This window comes from Piliocolobus tephrosceles, chromosome 1 (assembly GCF_002776525.5).
Source record: "Piliocolobus tephrosceles isolate RC106 chromosome 1, ASM277652v3, whole genome shotgun sequence".
NCBI lineage: Eukaryota > Metazoa > Chordata > Mammalia > Primates > Cercopithecidae > Piliocolobus > Piliocolobus tephrosceles.
Genome location: NC_045434.1, coordinates 24,101,263 through 24,124,857, shown reverse-complemented (window position 1 = coordinate 24,124,857; position 23,595 = coordinate 24,101,263). Strand labels below are relative to the sequence as shown.

At 37.1% G+C, this 23,595-nt stretch overlaps 1 protein-coding gene across 4 annotated transcripts in view; it reads right to left on the bottom strand.

Annotated features, from left to right (window-relative positions):
* POU2F1 (POU class 2 homeobox 1) overlaps positions 1 to 23,595 on the bottom strand; it is a 199,705-nt gene that overhangs the window by 13,570 nt on the left and 162,540 nt on the right. For all 4 annotated transcript variants that reach the window (XM_023207073.2, XM_023207076.3, XM_023207075.2 and 1 more), the window contains 7 exons: positions 22,259 to 22,432; positions 15,535 to 15,676; positions 13,845 to 13,984; positions 12,596 to 12,775; positions 10,384 to 10,489; positions 1,564 to 1,909; positions 755 to 843 (listed from right to left, as the gene is read on the bottom strand). In XM_023207073.2, coding sequence (XP_023062841.1) covers positions 755 to 843; positions 1,564 to 1,909; positions 10,384 to 10,489; positions 12,596 to 12,775; positions 13,845 to 13,984; positions 15,535 to 15,676; positions 22,259 to 22,432 — 1,177 coding nt within the window. The remainder of the gene's footprint in view (positions 1 to 754; positions 844 to 1,563; positions 1,910 to 10,383; positions 10,490 to 12,595; positions 12,776 to 13,844; positions 13,985 to 15,534; positions 15,677 to 22,258; positions 22,433 to 23,595) is intronic.

Sequence of the window (23,595 nt, the reverse complement as noted above, 5' to 3'; positions counted from 1 at the left end):
AAAATTCTAATTCATTAGTGATGTCTCTCAGATTGTCTCCCTGAATCACATAACAGTAAACATTTTTAGACAGAAAGCTTAGGTACTAAACAAGTGGAACCCTTCACTACATGAAATGAATATTGCCCTGGGTAACATGCTAAAAGGTAAAAGGAACCCAGCTGAACTTGGAAAAGAGACATTATAATCCAAGAGAATATATGTTCTACACTAATGGTGATATAAAAAGAGCAGAACCTAATGAGAATTAAAAGCACTCCTGAGGTCCACCTGATGTGTTCCAGTGTTCATTCATCATAGGACTTTCCTATGCACAGCTTTCTCAGGAGTGGGGATGGGGACTGGAGAGTCTTACTTGGTCAAGTTTGCCTTGAGATGGGTTTTCGATTAATACTTGGGATAAACTTATCAGGGGAAAAAAATCTGGTTTCAAGTCTATTCACATAAGATCAATATCAGCATAAAAGTTCTGGTTTCTTACCATATACCAAACTAAGTATATTTCCTGCTTTTACTCACATACTAACACCTATACTTTTCTTACAAAGCTTTTTAATGAGGACATTTTCTTAGTTCTCAAGAACACGTTAGTCAGCATTTGACTATCTTTCCCATCACTTTTACCTCTAGCAAAGCAGACTTCCTCCATCTCTCTGTGTCTCTCTCTCTCAAGCACACACACACACACACACACACACACACACACACACACACACACACACACCACCAAAGAGAGAAAAAGGCTTCTACTGACCTTGAATAGTTGCCAGTGTACTGTTGCTCATTAGAGCTGGGCTGAGAGCACCGCTCAGGGTCCCTGGATTCAGACTGAGTAAGGCACCTCTGCAAGTCCAAAAGAGGAGTCACTTTATTACCATGGAGACGCAGGTCTCATTTTGACAACACACCAAAAGGAACTTACAAAAGGAAAATCCAGCTGGGGAAACAGGTGGAAATATTTACTTTTCTTTACTCTTTTATGGTTTGTGTTTCTCAGTTACTGCTTTCCTGGATGCTTACTTGTACAAACGAGGTTATGATCAGCACAAAATGTAAAACTTTTACAGTCATTTTGACCATTCTTTGAATGACTTATTTCTCTTTTTTTCCAAAATGAAAGAAACATTCTAGAGAAAAAGATATATTTACAAGATAATTCTTATGTGTGACAATAACAGTATAAAATTGAGACTCCCATTACATCTCTCATCTATGCTTGAGAATTAGGAAGTAGGCAGTTGAGAGAGTTTAATGGGGAAAATAAGAGTTAAGAATTCTGGGCTTTCTTCCTGGCCCCGTCACTAAGGTAATTAGTGACCTGATATTTTGGGTCTTCATCTTCATCTGGAAACAAAGGTATGACTACTGCCCTTCCCAGGGTGTTAAGAAACTTAAACTATAATCAAGGTCCTTGTATGATCACAAAACAGCCCACTTCAAAGAGATTACTGCTTTAAAGACATTTTTTTTCCCCAGTTAAGTCAGTGATGCAAAGTCTCCCCTATGAGTAATTCCAGGGATGATCTCCATCTCAGATGTCAACGAGATGAGAAAGCGCCTTACCCAGCCGCAAACTGTGAGGGTGCCATCAGGCTTGGGTTTAGTCCTGCAGCAGCTGCCATGGCAGCAAGACTGGCATTTGCTGGCAACTGTGCAGCTCCTTGAAGGGCAGCAGCTGCTGCTGTTTGCAAACCTGACGCTGTCACCATCACCTGGCTGGTCCCAAGAGGGGAGGACAAAGGAGTGGAGGTGGTCTGTGTTGTGCTGGTCTCACTGGCACTGGATGCCTCGGAGGTGGAGGCTGAGGCAGAAGGGGAGGGACTCAGAGAGGGGGACGTGACTGCTGAGGAAGCTGGAGGTGCTGTGGAAATCACGGTTGCTGTGTTGTTGGAGGTGGTGTCTGAAGTGCCTGAAAAGAGAAACAGATTAGAAGATGACCTTTTGTAAATGGTTTTGGAAGAATGGTGGCTTTACTCAGCTAAACTCTATAATCAATGGAATAATTAACCTACCACTTTGTAAATTTGTTCTTTAATGACCTAGTTTAGTGCTTCTATGGAAATTAACTACAACACCAAACATTTTAGAATCACAGCTAGGAACCCTACTTTAAGAGATATGAGCCATGGAAGAAACAGAGAAGTTTTCCATTGCCTATTTCCTATTCAAGAAACAAAAGAATCATACAAGCTCTAATTATGGAATACAACTGCTCTGGGGAAGAAAAAGAAAGCAAAAGAAGAAAAACTTCTGTAAAGCTCTTTTCATTCAGAAATCTCCTTAATGGTCTCCTCAGAAAAATCAAAACAAGGAGAAGAAAAACAGAAAGTTATATACTTTTCTAAGAATTCAGTATCAACAACAACATAGTATAAAAATGACTACATGCCTTCTCTACATTCAAACAACTATTCTGTAATAAAAATTAGCTCTCAAAAAGTCCACTGTGGTTAAAAAAAAAAAAAAACAACACACAATGATACTATGAATCTCATAAAAGCTAGCATAAAAATTAAGATCTAAGAAATTATTATTTGTAGGCTGGGCATGGTGGCTCACACGTGTAATGCCAGCACTTTGGGAGGCTTAGGTGGGCGGATCACGAGGTCCGGAGATCGAGACCATCCTGGCCAACATGGTGAAACCCCATCTCTACTAAAAATACAAAAATTAGCTGGGTGTGGTGGCGGGCGCCTGTAGTCCCAGCTACTCAGGAGGCTGAGGCAGGAGAATTGCTTGAACCTGGGAGGCAGAGGTTGCAGTGAGCTGAGATCATGTCACTGCACTCCAGCCTGGTGACAGTGCAAGACTCTGTCTTAAGAAAGAAATTATTTGTTAGGCACTTTTCAGAAAAAAGTGCCTGACTATGCTTTTGGTTTAAGGAGAATGAACATTTGGATATAAATGACGAACATTAAATATATCATTACTAAACACTAAAACACATTCGCTAGGATTATTTAATGTTTGAGATCAGCGTTGTCTAACAGAAATACAAGACATATGTAATTTAAACATCTCTAGTAGCCCCACTGAAAATGGTAAGACAAGGCTGGGTGTGGTGGCTCACGCCTGTGATCCCAGCACTTTGGGAGGCCGAGGTGAGTGGATCATTTGAGGTCAGGAGTTTGAAACCAGCCTGGCGAATGTGGTGAAATCCTGTCTCTATTAAAAATACAAAAATTAGCCAGGCGTGGTGGTGGGAGCCTACAATCTCAGCTACTTGGGAGGCTGAGGCAGGAGAACTGTTTGAGCCCAAGAGGTGGAGGTAGCATTGAGCTGAGATTACACCGTTGCACTCCAGCCTGGGTGACGAAGCAAGACTCTGTTAAAAATATATATATATATATATAATAACATTTTTTGGTGATGAAATCTTTTATCAAGCTTTAGAACATGCTCTTCTTTCATGACAACCTTGTTACAAATTCAGGCAATTTTGTCCTTCCCAAATCTGTTTTAAAACCTTCGTCTGGTCTGTACTAAGAACACCTAGAATTGAACTCTTCTCATTTCCACTCTTCAGTTTTTATCACGTCACAGGGTTGGGAGAGACTCAGACATCATCTATTTCAGCACTCACTACTTTCTCCACCTCCTATAAAACTGTGCAAAAGTGGTTGCCAAATGAATGAGGTAAACATAATGTTCTTATTAGTAAAAAAAAAAAAAGGAAGGTTTTCTTCCTCTGTCTAGCTTTCTGAAAAATATAAATGATTTATTTTTATTGCCCCTGCCCCTAAGTATCATTACACCTTTGTAGATACTATGAATTCTATTTTCGTTCATTACTTCTTTGGTTCTAAATCTCTCAGAACAATCTACCACTGAACATTGGATGCTGTGTAGGGTCCTGTGTTAGGCAGATTAATATGCCCTTTTTCACTTTAATCTTCTCTTAAGATATGCCCCCTGTTGTATAGTAAGGTGAACATCTTTTCTTATTTCTCTTCCACGCTAAGCAATTTCAATGTACTTTCAATCTTTTTTTGACCAATTTATCACCTTATCTAACCTGATTTTACCTATGGGTACCACTTCCCTTTCAAAGTTCTGAAATTGAAATTGCCTATTTTTATAAGTCCTAATATCTTGAGCTCAAAAGGCTTAAAATAGTTATTTTTTTACTCTCTGGCCACCTTCAAATCATTCACCAACTGTTTTCTTAAATCCCTTAAGTTTACAAAGAAAATTCCAGTCAAATTTTATCAGTGAATTTAACCTAGGCCAGGAGATGATGACTCCAGAACCATTCAAAATTGTTCTAGGTGTCTCCAATATAAAAGTCATATAAGCATTATGGTATAACAACTTAAAATTATCTTTAAATTAATTATCCCAGCCAGTAAGTCATGTTTTAATCAATGTATGTATTGCCTGACTGTAAATTCTTGGCAACTTGGCAATTTAATTACTTGGGTAACTTTCACTGGTGAACTTAGTGTTGCTGAGCCTCAATGTCCTCAACAGCAAAATAAGATGCCACCACCCACCTCACAGGGGCAGTAGGAAGCGACAGCCAAGGTGTGTATATAGTATCTAGCACTTCCCTGTGCTTCCCACCCTGTCTTGTCTTTTCTCAAACAGCTTTTATTGAGGTACAATTTATAAATTGGATATCCATATGCAGAAAGAGGAATTTCAATCCTTACCTTATACCATGCATAAAAATTAACTGAAATGGATCAAAGGCCTAAATATAAGAACTGAAACAATAAAGCTTCTAGTAAATCAAGTAGGACAAAATCTTTGTGACCTTGGGTTAAGCAAAGAGTTCATAGACACAGCACCAAGAGAACGATCCATAGAAGAAAAAATAAATCAGTAAATTCAACTTCATCAAAAGTAAAATCTTTTGTGCTTCAAAAGCCATAGACTGAGAGAAAACATTTGCAGATCACATATCCAATAAAGGAACTGAGAGTTGTGTCAGAATGTATAAACAACTCTTACAACTCCATAGTAAGAATATAGACAACTCAGATTTTTAAATGGACAAATGTTAGTATACATTTTACCAAGGAAGATATAGGAGTGACTAGTAAGCAGATGAAAATTCATCCAGTTTTAAAATTCGATTACTTTTAATCAACTTACAGAGTTATACAACCATCATCCCAACCCAGATTATGACATTTCCACTCCCAAAAAAGATCCCTTGTGCCTGTTTGTAATCATGTCACACTCCTACCTAGTTATCTGCTTTTTGTCTCTATAGATTTTTGAGGACATTTCACACAAATGTCCACACAAATGGAATCATACAATATGTAGTCTCTTGCATCTGGCTTCTTTTACTTAGCATTCTGTTTTCAAGGTTCATCCACAATGTAGCACAAATCAATACCTCATTAATTTTTACGGCTGAATAATATTCCACTGTGTAGATACAACACATTTTGTTTATTCATTCACCAGTTGCTGAGCACTGGTTTGTTTCCAGTTTTTGGATATTATAAATAAGACTGCTATATGAACACTCACATTAAAGTTTTTGTGTGGAAATGTCTTCATTTCTCTTGGGGAAATTGCTGGGTAGGATGCTAAATTTATGTTTAAAAGAACTGCCAGGGTGTTTTCTGAAGTTGTATCATTCTACATTCCTACAAGCAATGCATTGAAGTTCCAGTTTCTCCACATCCTTCCCAACATTCATCATCTTGGGTCTTTTTGATTATAGCCATTCTGGTGAGTACAAAGCAGTATCTCATTATGGTTTTAATCTGCATTTCCCTAATAAGTGTTGCCAACATCACACATCTCTCCATGTGCTTACTAGTCACTCCTATATTTTCCTTGGTAAAATGTATACTAACATTTGCCCATTTAGAAATCTGAGTTGTTTATATTCTTACTATTGAGTTGTAAGAGTTGTTTACACATTCTAGACACAATTCCTTTATTGGATATGTGATCTGCAAATGTTTTCTCTCAGTCTGTGGCTTTTGTGCTTCAAAAAGCACAAAAGATTTTACTTTGATGAAGTTGAATTTACTAATATATTTTTTCTTTTATGGATTATTCTCTTGGTGCTGTGTCTATGAACTCGTTGCTTAACCCAAGGTCACAAAAATTTTGTCCCACTTAATTTACATGAAAAGGATGTGTTTTCTGCTGTTGCTGGACCAAGTGTTCTGCAGATGGCAGTTAGAACAAGTTGGTTGATAGTGCTCAAATCTTGTATATCCTTCACGACTTTTTTTTTTTTACAAACAGGGTCTTGCTCTGTTCTCAGGCTGGAGTGCAGTGGTACAATTTCAGCTTATTGCAGCCTCAACTTCCCAGACTCAAGTGACCCTTCCGCCTCAGCCTCCCGAGTAGCTAGGACTATAGGCATGTGCCACCATGCCTGGCTAATTTTGTTCATTTTTTTTTTTTTTTTTTTTGTAGAGACAAGGTCTTACTATGTTGCCCAGGCAGGTTTTGAACTCCCGGACTTAAGCAATCCTTCCACCTTGGCCTACCAAAGTGCTGGGATTTATAGGCATAAGCCACTGCACATGGCCTGAATTTTTTTTTTAAAACATAGCTCAAATAAATAATATGTCTGAAACTATTATTGTTGAATTGTCTGTTTCTTCTTTGAATTTTATTCCTTTTTGTTTACTGTATCTTGGGCCTTTGTTGTTAGGTGGCTATATGATTATAGTTGCTATATCTTTTTAAGGAATGAACAATTTTGTCATTATGAAAAATGTTTTGGAAAATGAATTGGGGGCAGGGCATGTTTGGTTGAGATTATTAAGGGCTGTGGAATTTTTACAAGTTTTTGAGACACAATGGAACACTTGTCTTTCTGGAGGAGTATGGCAATGATCACTCTTGCATCTATTTTGGAATGTTTACCAAGGACCTATTATGTGTCAAAGGTACCTATGGGAAAATAAGACAACCACAGCAATCAAACATGATTTGATTTAAATAAAGTTCATGTAAGAAAAACATGAGGATATGGTTTTTCCCTTCATTTCTAAAATCCTATTCCAAAGAATAGTAAAGAGATACAAAAGAGAAGAAGAGCTCTGGTGACAGATATCAGAGGATTTGAGATTCAGACAGATTTGCAGAAATGAGAAAAAGGATGAAGCTGGATGGTGGAGAAATCAACCATAGTCCAGAAGGGCACAGGAGACTATGATAGAGGAGGAAATTATTCACTCTGATGGAGCCTTACAGAGTCCCAGCTCAGAGTTATTTGTCAGATACTGAGGTAGATGGAAACAGGGTCAGAGAACAGGGTGATTCAAGGACTATTCACATAATAGCTCTCACAGTGGGCCTTTCCCTCCTTCTACCAGACCTCTCAGATCAACAGAACTAATGTCACCTACTCTTCATAGAAAATAAAATCTGACTATGGAACGCTAAGGATTCTAGTGTAGGCACTTGCAAGCATGAGTAAAGATACCCCTCATTTTGGAAAAGTATGAGAGAAAGCCTCGCTTGCCTGCCTGCTTCCTGTTCATATGCTAAAATAAAGTCTGGCAGTTTTTTACTCACATTCACAGCTCACTGCGAACTCTTCCATTCAGGGGAGGGGACTCTTGAGTAACAGAAGCTACACAATGTCAGGAAAAACCCTTGTAAGCTACTGACATTAAGTAATGTAATCTTGCATTCATCACTATGAATAAATAACCAAAAATCACCAGACAATGAAAAAAGCCAACAGCACATTACAAATGGCACAAAATGAATAAACAGAGTGAATGCCAAAAAAGTCTAACTTAAAAAAAAAGATAAATTACCAGAGTTCAAGAAAGACATTAATTCACATTGAAAATGCTTGCTGAAGGCCAATGAAGGCAAGTTTTAAAAGGTCCCTTCTTTGAAATCTTGTAGTGAAATTTTAGAACAGTATAAGATTAAAAAAAAATCCTTAAGGTTTATGGAGAGAAAAAACAAGGAAAAAGAGATTGAAATCAGACTTTTCATTAGCAACACTAGATGCTAAAACACAACAAAATTCAAAGGAAAAATACTTTTGTAACTGGACAAACTCCAAAAAAAAAAAAAAAAAAAAAAAAAACTGTGAAGGCAAAATAAATACTTCTCAGTTATACCTGTATTTTGAAATTTTACCTCCCATGTAACCTTTCTAAATAAAATTACTTGAGAACATGCTCCAGACAAAAACGAATCAAAGAGGAAGACAGGGGATCTGAGAAACACTGGATTTAACTACTCAGGAAAACAATTTAAAATAAGCAATCATAGAAATCCCAAGAAGAAAGTCTTCAGGAAGAAAGCAGATTGCATTACATTAAGTTGTATGATTAAGACACTGGCTATCTTTAATAAAAAAATGATAAAGAAACATGCTACTTTTCTCAACAGAGAAAAGAAGGCAGTATAAAAATATCAGAGGAAAAGAGGCTGTACAAGAAAGTTATAGTCCAAAGAGGAAAAAAAAATTAAAAGGGGGCATGCTTTAGAGCAACGGCTGACAAAAGAGTAAGAAAAGAAAATCCACTTGACACTGACTCTTCTTCTCTTTCAAGGAGCAATGACACAAATTCAGCAGCTTACATCAACACAATTTATCATCTTACAGGTTTTGTGGGTCAGGTGTCCAGGCAGAACCTGAGTCCTCTGCTTAGAGTTTCATAAGGCTGCAATCAAATACTGTACTGTACAAATACTACTGAAACTATACATACATGTACATATAAAAAAGATTTAAAGAGAAAATAAAAATAGTACTTGTGATTGTTTTTCCTGTTTCAATTTCCTAGTAATGTTGTTTCTTAATAATTAATAAAAAATTCATTTCAGGAAAAATTATCAACATGTCAGAAAAAAAATCACAATTAGATCCACATAAATAGGCTGAGTGAGTGAGTTCACAAAATTGTGGCTGGTAAGAAGTATCAAACACTGATGCAAATTTTTAGCTAGTTTTGAGTATTAAAATCTCTCTAAAATTACTTTGATTTTCCCCATATTTTAAGAAAACTGCAAAGCTATTTGTTCTTAATGTGTAAACTATTAAAAACATTTTCTGTAAAAGACAGGTATTTTTAGACCTAAAGCAACATAACTTGTTGGGAAGGTAAGATTCAGTTCATAATTTACCGGGTGACTGGCAGTCAATTTGGACAACAAGGTCCTCAGAGATGGGACTTCATGTTCTTGGTGTCCGACACAACGCCAATCAATCACTAACAGTTTGCTTATTAAGTAAAAGTGCTCAATATTATATATATTTTTAACCAACGTTCTTAAATATATTCTTGAACCAAGGTTCTTAAAACTGGAACCTGTAGGTATCCACAAATAGCCTTGGGATCGGAGGTTGATGGGAGCTGTCATTTATAAACCTTAAATTTTACTAAAAATTGTGTATATGTCTATTTTGTGTGAGGAAAAGTCTGTAGCTTTCAAATTCTTAAAAAGGTCCAACATCTAGAAGAGGTCAAGAAACACTGTTTAACATAAGCAAAAATTAATGGATGACTGGATGCAGAAAAAAATAAAAATGTTCTAATAATGTAGAAATTTAATATAATATAAAGCCATTTATTCAATTTTTACATCATGGGTAGGTCATAGAACCAAGAAGGCGTTATAAACTTAAAACATAAGTGAGAAAAATAAAAATTCCCACCTCTATGTTAAATTAAGCTTCAATAAGAAATACCATTAATCTACCCAATGATTTACTAGCAAATAACCAATCTGGTGAATAATTACAGCATGTGTTATGCACTATGTATCACTAAAAAAAAAATCTGATGACAGTGCTAAGTGATTTTAAATTTATCTGGAAAATTTGCTATTGAAAGGAGGCCAAAGGGAAAAAAAAAAACCCATTCATTTTACAGAGTATGTCATGCACTGAGCTAGGCATTAAGAGTTCAAAAAGAACACTCAAATCTTTTAAGAAGTGCAGTCTATTGGGAAAGACAGGTGTGTGAAAATAAAATTGTTTATAATACAGATACGTGGAAATGAATAGTTTCCTGGAGAAGCTAAAGAACATTTCCAAGAAAAACTGACATACAAGCTGGTATAGTTTTATCAATAACAGATCAAGAACGGCAGGCTAAGATGGACATTTCCAGTGTAGGGATGTTTACAAAGGTATGGATGGAGCCCTCCTGTGTGTTGAGGGTGGGGTAGGCAAAAGACTAGTGGGAGATCAGGTTCAGACTGGAAATAACCTTCATGAATTGACAAACTTGCATGTTTTTCTGAATGCAAAAAGGCACAGCATTATTGAAGGTTTTTAAGGCAAGGAATTACTTTAAAGAAAATTGATGTTTATGAGCAACACCTATCTTTAGTTAGAGCCTTAATTCACAATTTAATGGCAGATTCTTATAATAACTCATCATGGGCCTCCCATGTGCTCAGCAGGTGCATTGCCTGGCAGCTGCTTACCTGTAACTGAAAGATTCGTCACAGCAGCACTGGTCAGAGGGAGGACAGGGCTGACTGTGAGGGTAGTTGCTGCACTGCTAGTCACAAGGCTTGGTGTGGTCGCCACCTTGAGGTCAGAAATGAAAACATGGACAAAGCACTTAAAATCAAAACTTAAAGAGGAAATGATTTTATAGTCACTCTTTGATCTTGGAATTGAGACACTTAACATCCTATTTTGGAAAGCTGCTATTGGAAGATGGTTGTTCACTGATACCACAAATAGCTCTGCCCAGGTTTTAAAAATAAATAATAAAAAGTTCCTAAATTTCAATAGTGTTGAGACAGATATACTCTAAGTCGGTAAGAAAAATTATACTAATTATCAACTTTACTTAAATAAGAAAACTATTTGACAGGATCAGGGAATCTGGGGTACGTGTTACTTTTACTTTTGACTGCGGGGGGGGGGCAGTACTGCCTTATGTTTGGTTTTAGTAAAATAAAATTATGAAAATAATGTGAAGTAAACTTTTTAAAAAACTGATTCGTTTTGAAATAACAAAAAATTCTAGTTTTGCAAGAGATACTGTCTTTCTTCTAGTACAAATCAACATAAACATCACCTTTACAAAACAAAATTGTTGTTCAATAATTATCTTTTTCATAACTATCTCATAACTTTATGACTACACACCCACCATTTAACAACTACAACCTTCAATAAACTAACATGTGCTTTTAATGCTGATTTTAGTTTAAAAAGCCTGCCAGTATGGAATGACATTCAAATAAAATAAAACCAAATTTAAAAAGAACAGAAATGCAAACTCAACAATATTCCCATCTTTTGAATCCTGACAATGTAGAAGTCAAATTTATAATCATCCTAAAAATCAAGGGAGTCACACGACCACTGTATGTCTCTTCAGTCTAGGACTAATGCAAACAGCAGAAGTTACTCAATGAGGCTTCATAGGAAAGGATCACATGTTGTTTGGAAGTAAAAGATCTGAGATGATTGTCTTAATACAAGTTCAGAGCTGTAAGTTATCTGGTAATTTGTTGTCACTTAATCATGTGAGTGTAAGTTTAACAAATTGGGCTTTAGGACTCAACACGAATAAAAAGTAACTAAAGATTTTCTGAGATAGCTGGAATCAGTAGCAAATTTACTCCCATGGTTACACAGTAATCTAATGAACTATACCAGAGAAAAGTATGATGGAAATGCAATGAAAGAATTAGAATTGTTCACTTTAAAAAATAAGATAGGTGGGCTGGGTGCGGTGGTTCACACCTGTAATCCCAGCACTTTGGGAGGCTGAGGCAGGTGGATCACCTGAGGTCAGGAGTTTAAGACCAGCCTGGAGAACATGGTGAAACCCCGGTCTCAACTAAAAATACAAAAAAATTAGCTGGGCCTTGTGGCGGGTGCCTGTAATCTCAGCTACTTCGGGAGGCTGAGGCAGGAGAATCTTTTGAACCCAGGAGGCGGAGGCTGCAGTGAGATCACACCATTGCACTCCAGCCTGGGCAACAAGAGTGAAACTCTGTCTCCAAAAAAAAAAAAAAAAAAAAAAAAGAAGACTGAGAATGGTGGCTCACACCTGTAATCCCAGCACTTTGGGAGGTGGAGGCCGAGGCGGTGGATCACTTGAGGTCTGGAGTTCAAGACCAGCCTGGCCAACATGGTGAAACCCTGCTTCTATCAAAAGTACAAAAAATTAGCCGGGAATGGTGGTACATCTGTGGGGTACATCTGTAATCTCAGTTACTCGGGAGGCTGAGGCACAAGAATCACTTGAACCCAGGAGGTGGAGGTTGCAGTGAGCCGAGATCGTACCGCTGTACTCCAGCCTGGGTGATGGAGCGAGACTCTGTCTCAATACAATACAATACAATACAATACAATACAATACAATACAATAAATAGAAAAATAAATAAAAAATAAGATAGACCAAGAAGTTCTTGGGTTAATAACAACATGAGATTTCAACCTCCATGCAGGGGCACCTCAAGACCAGTGACCTCAGCAGACAGAGAGCGAGACAGCGAGAGAGCACATAAGCATGAGAATTTCATTACCTTGATAATGTCTAAAATATAAATTTATATGTATTTACTTGATGTATTTATTCATTAAATTACCATTATGAAATAAACTGATTTAACAGGTCATTTGTAAAATTGTGAAAATTAGCCCTTGAGCTTGCATTTTTTTATTCTTACCAGTGAAGCTGGGCTGGGGAAAATCGCTTTGATAGGTGAGCTGCTGGTCCCACCACTGCTTGGTGGGTTTATTCTTTTTTCTTTCTGGCGGCGGTTACAGAACCAAACACGAATCACCTCTTTTTCCATATTGAGCTGATCAGCAATCATAGTGATCTCTTCCGAGGTAGGCTTTTGATTCTGCAGGGTGAAAAAATCCTTTGGAATAACTATCCTTTGGAATAACTTTTTGAACTACTGGCATAATCACATCAGTATATAAATAAACAAATGAGGAGGAACAGGTTAGAAAATGAAGCTGGGATACATATGACCATCCATACTGGGCCACTTTCAACAAAGAGATTCTGTAGATAGAAGTTCTAATGAACATACGCCTACTAAACTTATTCATATTAACTTAGAATAAGTTATCCTTGAATATCTATAGTTTTTCATTTTTAAGATCTATTAATTGTGAATGAAATTAACAAAATACCAGTACAACCATATGTATTAGTAGGAATTTAACCTTTCTCCATGCTTCATGCTATCTAATTTGGACCTCACAGTAGGAAAGGCAGGTGTTTCATAGATGAAGGACCTTCAGCTTAAAGAAATCATGTGATTTGCCCAATCAGGGGCAGAGCTGATAAAAATTCCTAATTCAGTGTTCTCCCAATGTGCTCAAGTCTTTTCTGAATTAGAGAAGTCAAAATTTTCTTAAAAGCTTTGTTATGATATTACCTGGTTAAAAAAAATAATTGCCAAATATCTCTTGCATTAACTTAAGCTCCATAGCCTAACACTCAAGGTCTCTAGTGTTCCAATCCCAAACTACTACTCCAGACATACAGACACTACAATTTAACCAACCAATCTACTCGAGTGTCTCCTGATACACCCTATGGGTTCCCTCACTTCAGTGTTTCTCCCCCACTCTGAGGGGGAAATGCTCATGTGTTTCCTCCGCTAAAGTACTTTCCCCCCACCTTTTGTAGTCTGTGGAATTAATTCCTATGTATCCTATGTTAGCTGCCACCTCTCTCATACTGAGCGCTTGCATGGATGTGATTCTGGTCTCTCCTGAACCCTGCAGAACTCTGGTTCTGTCTATTATGTTAGTAACTTACTTACTTCACCTATTCATAATCATCCATAAGGGCAGAGGCTGACATGTCATCTTTTACCACCTACAGTTTCTACTCAGTACTAATGTTAAGTACCACACAGACAATCCCACGTACAGAAAAGTAAAATCCTCACTGACCTCCAAGAAACTCTTCTCTAAGGCCACACGGATGTTGGTCTCTATGCTGGTGCGTTTCTTCCTCCTACGGCTCAAGCCCTCAATTCCTGGAGAATTCAGGGCACTTGGGCTGGAAAGGGACGAATCAGATGAGAGGTTCTCTGTAAGAATGAAGAAAATACACAAATAAAATTAGCTGAGCACAGTGATTCATATGCATAATATGCATATAAACAAAACTGACAAAATAAGCTACATGAAGTATGAAAAGGTTTTCACATAACCTACATTACAATATTGCTTATTGGCCGGGCATGGTGGTTCACACCTGTACACCCAGCACTTTGGGAGGCAGAGGCGGGAGGATCACTTGAGGTCAGCAGTTCAAGACCAGCCTGGCTAACGTGGTGAAACCCCATCTCTATCAAAAATACAAAAATTAGCTGGGCACGGTGGCGTGCACCTGTGGTCCCAGTTACTTGGGAGGCCGAGGCAGGAGAACCACTTGAATCTGGGAGGCAGAGGTTGCAGTGAGCTGAGATCGTGTCATTGCACTCCAGCCTGGGCAACACAGTGAGACCATGTCTCCCCTTACCTGCTCCCCCCCCCCCCCCCAAAATATATATTTACTACCATGGATATTTCTGCTGCCCTTATTGGCATTCTTTGTCCTAGGATGTTGACAATATTACCACTACTTTTGGATTTCTGTTTCTGAGAAAAAAGAGGTTTACTATTTCTATCCTTAAACTCAGCTCTATGTCTCCAGTTCTGTTTGTTTATAAGTTCTGGCGATAAAAGGAAGAAAGTTTCTTTACTGAACGTTTAATATTTATCTTGTAAATGGCCTCTGATTTTATTGGTATAATGTAGGGTAAAAAGAAAAGAAACAAATGAAATATTTATAAATTCTCTGAAGTTAAATCACAGGGTTCTGTAATTTCACAGTTTAATAACCTTGGGCACGTCATACACAACTGAGTTTGTTTCTGCTATGTGTAAAATAAGATGGAAGGAGTAAATCAGTGGTTCTTATCTGTGGACTCTGGAAACAGATGCCTAGGCCTCACCCACAGCTACTGAATAAACCTGTCCAAGGATGCGTGTTTCAGGTTTGTCTTTTCCAAAGGCCTAATTTTTGTTCATATCTACAATAAGAACCATAGTTTAAGGGATCTATATGACTCCTACAGCTTTCACAGTCTATGATACTGTGACTCAAAATTCCAATCTTCCAAAAGGAACTCTCAGAACAAAAAAACGTAAGACTAAGCTAGTAGTCCAACTTTTCTGAATGATATGTGTGTTCATCTGAAATAACAAAAGCAGCAATATTGCAAGAACAAGTTCTATGATAATTCATCAAGGAAGAAACAATAAGCTTCTACTTCAAGCTTACCTAAATACAAAAGCCTTCTTATCCTATTCCTTCAACTGTGTGTGTGTGTGTGTTCCTTTCCTAGCTCAAATACAAGAAGTATTTCAGGCTAAAAATTATTGCTAATTATTTACACTGTTATTACTAGAATATTTAAATGAATCAGCTTTCTGATTTATATTACCATAATTCATAATGATCCTCCCAGGATCAGTAAGCTTCAAGGTTCCGTAATAACAAAAATAGAGTAAGAAATACAAACCCCAATTTATATAACAATCCCCCTGTAAAATTCCAATGAATGACAAAGAAATGTCTTATATAGTCACTTACCTGCATCATTTAGCCACTTCTCTAAAAGTGGCTTCAACTTGCACATGTTCTTAAAGCTGAGGTTCAAGGCTTCAAAGCGAGAGATGGTAGTTTGGCTGAAGTCATTTCCATATAGTTTCCCCATAGCGAGCCCAACATCACCCTACACAAAATACAGAGCAGAAGAGGAGAGGAAAGACAGAGTCATCTCACCAATGCTTAAAGCCTTCACTCTGGGGTGTTGCTCCAGTAACTGCTTTAGACAGAGTCAATAATTATTCCACTTATGGGGTCCCACATAAATTCCATTCCTAAGCCAGTTACAGTGTTACTGTGAGGACTCTGTCACGCCTGATCATTATAATGTTCAATACTGTCCCACATACTTTCCCATTTTGAATCTCTTCTTGCCACCTTATGTAATCATGGAGATAACAAAATTTCAACTAGGTATCAAAAATAGTGCTAATATTCTAACAAGCCCCTTAAATGATACAACCAAAGTGATTTAAGTAATCTTTAAAAATGTATTTATCTGGTCTGGGCACAGTGGCTCACAACTTTAATCCCAGGATTTTGGGAGGCCTAGGCCTACATGGGTGGATTATTTGAGCCCAGGATTTCCAGACCAGTCTGGGGAACGTGGCAAAACATCTAAAAAAAAAAAAAAAAAAAAAAAAAACAAATATCAGCCAGGCATGGTGGCTTGTGCCTGTAGTCCTAGCCATTTGGGAGGCTGAGGTGGAAGGATTGCTTGAGCCCAGGAGGTCAAGGCTGTAGCAAGCTATTATCGTGCCACTGCACTCCAGTCTGGGTGACAGAGCGAGACCCTGTCTCAAAAAAAGAAAAAAAATTAAAAAATAAAAAGAAAAATAAATTTATCTGTATCACCTACAGATATTATGTATAACTCTCTAGATAACCTAAGATATTACTGAACTAACCAAACTTCCCAAAAACCAGTTTAAAAATTAGAAATCATCTCTTTCTTCTTTTCCCTATCAAGTATTTCTGGAAGCAGTGAAAAAAAAAATCTATTTTCACTCCTAGTTTGGATTTCAAAGTTAGTTACAAAAAACAGGTATTCTAAAAGACTACTTTTGTAACCATCATAGAAATAGAAATTCACAGTAGAGAGGTTTGACCCATTTAGTCAAACCTTCATGGGCACTGGAAACTTGGTAACCTTATAGCAATAGAACAATGATGCCCTGAATATATTACAAAAGATGTCTTTCTCTATAAGCCTATAACCTTTGAAATGTATACAGAGCTTTTCTTCTTGCTGAATCTCTCTTGTTCAAGCTGGAAAAAAAGGGTATCTTAATAGTTACTTTATATACAGGAAACAGAAGCTCACGGAGTTTAAATGATTCACCCATTCATTTCAATTAGTTTAGTGACAGGGCAGAAAGGCAACATTATTTCTGGTCCAAAGTACTATACAACTAATCCTACTATGAGACAGCCAACTCTCAACTATCCTGGCAACACTTATTTTGAACTGGGATTATCCCAGTCCTTTGATTCCTCCCTACCCCTAATCCATCTTTTGAATACTACATTTTTTATTAGCACCTACATTAGGTGGCAGTTGGGTTACAAAAAATGACATATTTTTAAAACCCCATTTTCTTTTTGGTGAGCTACTTCTGACAAAAAGTTTAACAGTGAGAAATATTGAAATGTAAGACAAAAGGAGGCACACAGAATACCTGAACTTCAAGTGACTGATATCCTCTGCCTTCCCATATAGCCACCAGCCACATGTGGCTATTTAAATTAATTAAAACCCAATAAATTAAAAATTCAGTTCTTTAGCACCACTAGCCCTTCCAAGTGCTCAATAGCTGTAAGTAGACAGTGGCTATTGTGTTGGACAACACAAATACAGAACATCCCATAATCACAAAGTTTTAATGACAGTTCTGAACATACTGAAGTAGACTGTTTATTACTTTCCTTCCAATTACAGTAAAATGGAAAGAACCAGAATTAGTGATGAGCAGGGCATAAGTGCTATCCACTATACTGTATACAAATATGTCTAAAGATATAGATGATTATGTTTATCTATACTTATATCGCTGTATTTTTATTAAATGTTACTTCATTCAGGCAGGGCACAGTGGTTCACACCTGTAATCCCAGCACTTTAAGAGGCCAAGGCAGGTGGATTACTTGAGGTCAGGAGTTCAAGACCAGCCTGGCCAACATGGCGAAACTCCTGTTTCTACTAAAAATACAAAAATTAGTCAGGTGTGGTGGTGCACCCCTGTAATCCCAGCTTATCAGGAGGCTGAGGCATGAGAACTGCTTGAAACCCGGGAGGCGGAGGTTGCAGTGAGCCGAGATCAGGCTACTGCACTCCAGCCTGGGTGACAGAGTGAGACTCTCTCAAAAAAATAAATAGAAGAAAATAAAATAAAATGTTACTTCAATCAAATATTCACTAAGTGCCTACTATATGTCAAGCACTGAACTTACACATTGTGTATCACATATATTCATGTCATGGTCACCTTGTTTAGATTATAGCTGGTGCCAATTAAACCTTGTAATTCTTTGAGTATAAGAACTTATGTAGCAGTTAGATGGCAATAAGCGTTTTCTGGCACAATAGGTGCTAGGTGGGTTAAAAAAATAACCTATTTTTAAAACCTCATTTTAAGCTATAAATTTTCACAAACTTCTATCTTATTATAAAAGTATATAAAAGTAACAATTTAACAAGTAAAAAATAAATCAACAGCCTAGGAAACACAAGACCCCATCTCTACCAAACACAAAAATATTAGTTGGGTGTGGTGTGTGTGTCTGTAGTCCCAGCTACTTGCAAGGCTGAGGTGGGAAGATCACTTGACCCCAGAAGTTTGAGGCTGCAGTGAGATATAATTGTGCCACTGAACTTCAGCCAGAGCCAACAGAGTGATACCCTCTCTCTAAAAAAAAAAAAAAAAAAAAAAAAAAGGTAAATAAAATATATATTAAAAAATCATGACAGTAATTATAAGAATTGATACCTTAAGGTGGTGGCTGGAAATAAAGCTATGCCATTAACTAACTAGAACCATGATAATAAACTCACTTTATCATTTATTAATAATATGTTTTATTTCACATTTAAATTGCTTAATTGAATAAAAAGCAACAGGCTCCTCAGTTAACATACTAATTTTCATTAATTTGGTACAGGCTTGGTTTAATGCTTTCATGACAATCCAACTCACAACCATCTTGGGTTATCACTCACAAAAGTAAACGTTTTAAGTAGTCGATTCATATACAATCTTAACTATATTATATCCCTTTGATATTTTTAAAAATAACAAAACAAAAAAGGAACAAAAACTGGGACTGGGAAATAATGAATGTACCACATGTGATAAATGTATTATACTATGACATGCTTTCTAACTATGCAAAGACAGCCATGGTAATCCTTTAATAAGCAATTATGTAATTAGAAAATAACTGTTTAAAACATCTAATAATATGCATACTCACACAGAGAATAGAGCTTTTTTTATTTCAGCAAATTAATGGCTAAAACTTTGTGTGTGTACATAAATACATTGGACACAGAACAACCTTCAAATAACTAAAATTAAAGTATCTGACTTACAAGCAGAGGTTGATAGACTGATTTTCCATTCTGCAGCAGTAGTATACACTTTAACCCACCTAGTCCAAGTTTGTGAACCATTGCCACTGCTGTCTCAAAGTCCTTTTGAAAAATAAGGAATGGTCATGCCAAAAAATAGGATAAAACTACAAAACAAAACACCAGACCATAGGGAAGCTCCTTTACCTGGAGGGATGTGCGGAGGCAGAGAAAAACATAACACTGGCAATACGCTGGGTCAAATGCAGAAAGGCAAACCACTATTTGAGTAAAAGCTAAAGATTTTTAAAAGCCTTAACATCTTTGGCATATCACTTAGACAACAATCTCTCAGGGAACCCAAGAGTATACTGTGCGAATAGTTCAAAACTTGAGGCACTGCTAAATATGCTAACTGTATACTTATTTCAGCGTCCTAACTTACTCATATCAATCTAGTTTTATGTTTATGTTTCTTTTTTTTTTTTTAGACAGAGTCTCGCTCTGTCACCCAGGCTGGAGTGCAGTGGTGTGATCTCGGCTCACTGTAATCTCTACCTCCCAGGTTGAAGCAATTCTCCCTGCCTCAGCCTCCTGATTAGCTGGGATTACAGGCATCCGCCATCACGCCTGGCTAATTTTTGTATTTTTTAGTGGAGATGCGGTTTCACCATGTCGGCGAGGCTGGTCTTGAACTCCTGACCTCAGGTGATCCACCTGTCTCGGCCTCCCAAAGTGCTGGGATTACAGGTGTGAGTCACCGTGCCTGGCCTAGCTTTCTTTTTAAAACAAGTCAGATCATTTAAGATGCTTTGAAAGGATTAAAATGTTTCTGGATAATTTGCTTCTTCATAAGTCAAACTCCTCACAAATGTAACTGTATTTCCTCTAAAATCATGCCTATTTAAAAAATCATTTTATATTCCCAAACACAACTGATTTCTTTGAGCAAAAATGAATTCCCAAAGAAATATAAGCCTGGGCTGGGCATGGTGGCTCACACCTGTAATCTCAGCACTTTGGGAAGCTGACGTGGATGGATTTGGTTGAGCCTAGGAGTTTGAGACCAGCCTGGGCAACATGACAAGACCTCGTCTCTACAAAAAATACAAAAATTAGCTGGGTGTGATGGTGTGCCTGAGTCCCAGCTACTCAGGAGACAGAAGCAGGAGAATCCTTTGATCCCTGGAGGTTAAGACTGCAGTGGGCCATGATCATGACACTGTACTCCAGCCTGAGTGACAGACCGAGGCCCTGTCTCAAAAAAAAAAAAGAAAGAAAGATAGATATAAAGATACATATAAATGTGTTCTTAAGAACACCCATAGTACATGCAGGATGCTATCCTTGGATTTTGACCTACCAGGCCAGGTGGAGCATTACTGTACTTTCAACACAAAGTAATTTGAGTAATATTTAAGTAGTGGCTTAAAAACTTCAAACAGTAATTATATTCCCTGGAAAGAAAATATCAGGTTTTTCCTGATTCCATAAAAGCACCCAATCTAATCCATAATTCCGCCTTTTTTTTTTTTTAACCTAATGATCTTATACCATTTTACATAAATTTCATTCAGTTTAATTCTTTGCCTGCTTTAAAATTATTATTTACAGGCTGGGCACAGTGGCTCACACCTGTAATCCTAGCACTTTGGGAAGCCAAGGCAGGAGGGTTGCTTGAGGCCAAGAGTTCAAGACCAACCTGGCCAACATAGTGAGACCCTGCCTCTAAAAAACATGTATTATTTATGACAGGTTAATCAAAGAGTCAGTGGTAGTGCTTAGAACAAACAAAAATGCCATGTATCCAGACAACTGTTTAATTAATTTATTAAATATATTCACTCTTCTTTAAAAGTCCTTGGTTAGTTGACAAATTGTAGAAAATTAATTTGGATATTGGCTAATTTGGGGTTTTCATCTTCTATAGATTCTTGCTTGATTAACTGGTTTTAGCATAGGCTTAGAGAGTGTGTGTGCCTGTGCCCTGCATGCCTGTCTTCATTACCCTTTCTCTTCCAAAAAGTTATTTTTATTTTTAATTTTTATTAATTTTTATCTTTTTAGAGACAGTGTTTTGCTCTGTCACCCGGGCTGGAGTGCAAAGGAGCAATATTGGCTCACTGCAGCCTCGACCTCCCAGGTTCAAGCAATCCTCCCACCTCAGCCTCCTGATAAGCTTGAACTACAGGCATGTGCCACCACACCCAGTTAAATTTTTTATTTACTCTTTGGAGAGACAGGGTCCCACCAGAGACCAGGCTGGTCTCCATCTCCTGGGCTCAAGCAATCCTCCCACCTCAGTCTCCCAAAGTGCTGGGATTACAGATGAGAGCTACTGCAACCCACTACAAAAAACTGTTTTTAAATAAGCCTTCTAAACTTTTCCCCTTTTAGCTACTAAAACACCCTGTAATCTTTACTCTCTCTTCATCTTACACATGAAGCACTAAGGTCTTCATCTTACATATGAAGCACTAAGGTCTACTACCAGATATTCTTCAATAACAAAATCCTCAGTACAGTCAAAATATCCTCCAACATAATCTTTTAAACTCTTCACAATTTACTGATATAATTATGATTTCAGAGGCCTGTGTTCTGAAAGGAATCATAAAGCTTCTAGACCAACATTAAACCATACATTAAAAATGCAGGAAAAGGCTAACAAAAAGGTACAGTTTAACACCAAAAAACAACATGGCTGAGGAATATATTGTATCTTAGAAGCCTCTTTGGACGTGTAAAGTAAATACAGTTGTCCCTTGGTATGCACAAAGGATTGGTTTCGGGACCTCCCTTGGATACCAAAATCCACTGATGCTCAAGTCCTCAAAATTATAAAATGCGTATTTGTATATAACATATGTGTATCCTCCCATATACCTTAAATCATCTCTAGGTTACTTATAATACTTAATATAATATAAATGCTATGTAAATCATTGTATTGCTTAGGAAATAATGGCAAGAAAAAAAGTCTACACATGTTCAGTACAGACATGACCATCCTTTTTCATCCCCTGCCTCAAATATTTTAGACTGGTCAAATCCACAGATGTGGAATCCATGAATACAGACAGCCAACCGAATTTGGACCCAGCCAAGGAGGGCAATCAATGTAAGGCCAATTCACCCTACCTGAGTGAATCCAAGTTTGATTCGTCTTTGTTTGAAGGTCTTGGCAAACTGCTCAAGCTCCTCAAGGTCACTGGGCTCCTCCAAGCTGGGAGTATCAATTCGCTTTGGTGTTGACTGGCTCTGTGGAAGTGTCTGAATTGGGGTTGCTGCTATTGTGCGTGTTGGGGTTGCTGGCTGTTAGAGAAAGAATAAAACAATGAGGAAAAACATGTGAAAAGATATTTAGGCTTACTCCAAGTAAACAATTGAAGGAAACAGCCACATTTAAGGAGAACAATGAAGACCATGTAACACTACAGAATGTACAACATAATGTTCAGTGAGCAAAGCAGACAGTGAAACTACGTATGTGGTAATTCCAAGTAAGATTAAGCATGTAACTCTATAGAAAAAACATCAATACACAAAAACGAAATCTATTGTAACTGGGTTTTCAAATGGTCTGAATACATATATCTTATGTCTTTTAATAAATTACTCTTTATTTCAAAAAATCTATTTCATAAGTCTAGCACTTCAACTGTCAAAGCAGTAGAGTCTTTTTTATCACTATTACATCTCCAACCTGTGACACAGTATTATAAAAATAGTATTCAAGATCATTAAAATTATTTTAAGGGGGAAAAGTAAACCACCTATAGTTTAAATATCTTATAACAGGTTTCACTTTTGTATATCTGTTCCAGTTTTTTCCCCAAGGACCTATATTTTTAAACCTTCACTGTAATTATGGTATACATAATTTTACTCTCTGCTTTTCTCATTTAAGATTGTTTTAACTTTTTTCTGTGGTATTTCAGTCTTCATAATTATCCTTTTTAAAAACTAAGGCAATACTCTGATAATTCACTTAACCAGTTCTTAATTGCTAGACAGTTTTCGTGTTTTCACTAATATAGATAACACAATGAAAAACTTCATGCATATTAGTTATTTTTTCCACCTATGTGAGTAATTAGTTCTTTTAACATAAATTCTCAAGGGCTCTTCTGGCAACTAAACAATTTCACGGCTTTTGATACATATCATAAAGTTGGTTCCCACTTTGCAACACTCTTCCACATGACTTGGTTAGCAGTTTAAAAAAATGTTTTGCTAATTCAAGAAGTAAATGGTAGTTCCCTGCTGCTTTAATTTGTATTTCTCTTACTACTCAAGGTCAAAATTTTCCCATGTGTCAACTGTTATCTGTATTTCCTTGGATGTGAATTGGATTTCTGTCCTTAACCAATTTATATATTAATGATACCCTTATTCTCATCCTTATCCTTAGAGAGATCCTCAAATTTTATAGAGTAAGCTTTGTCATATTAACGCAAACGCTTTTTCCAATTTGC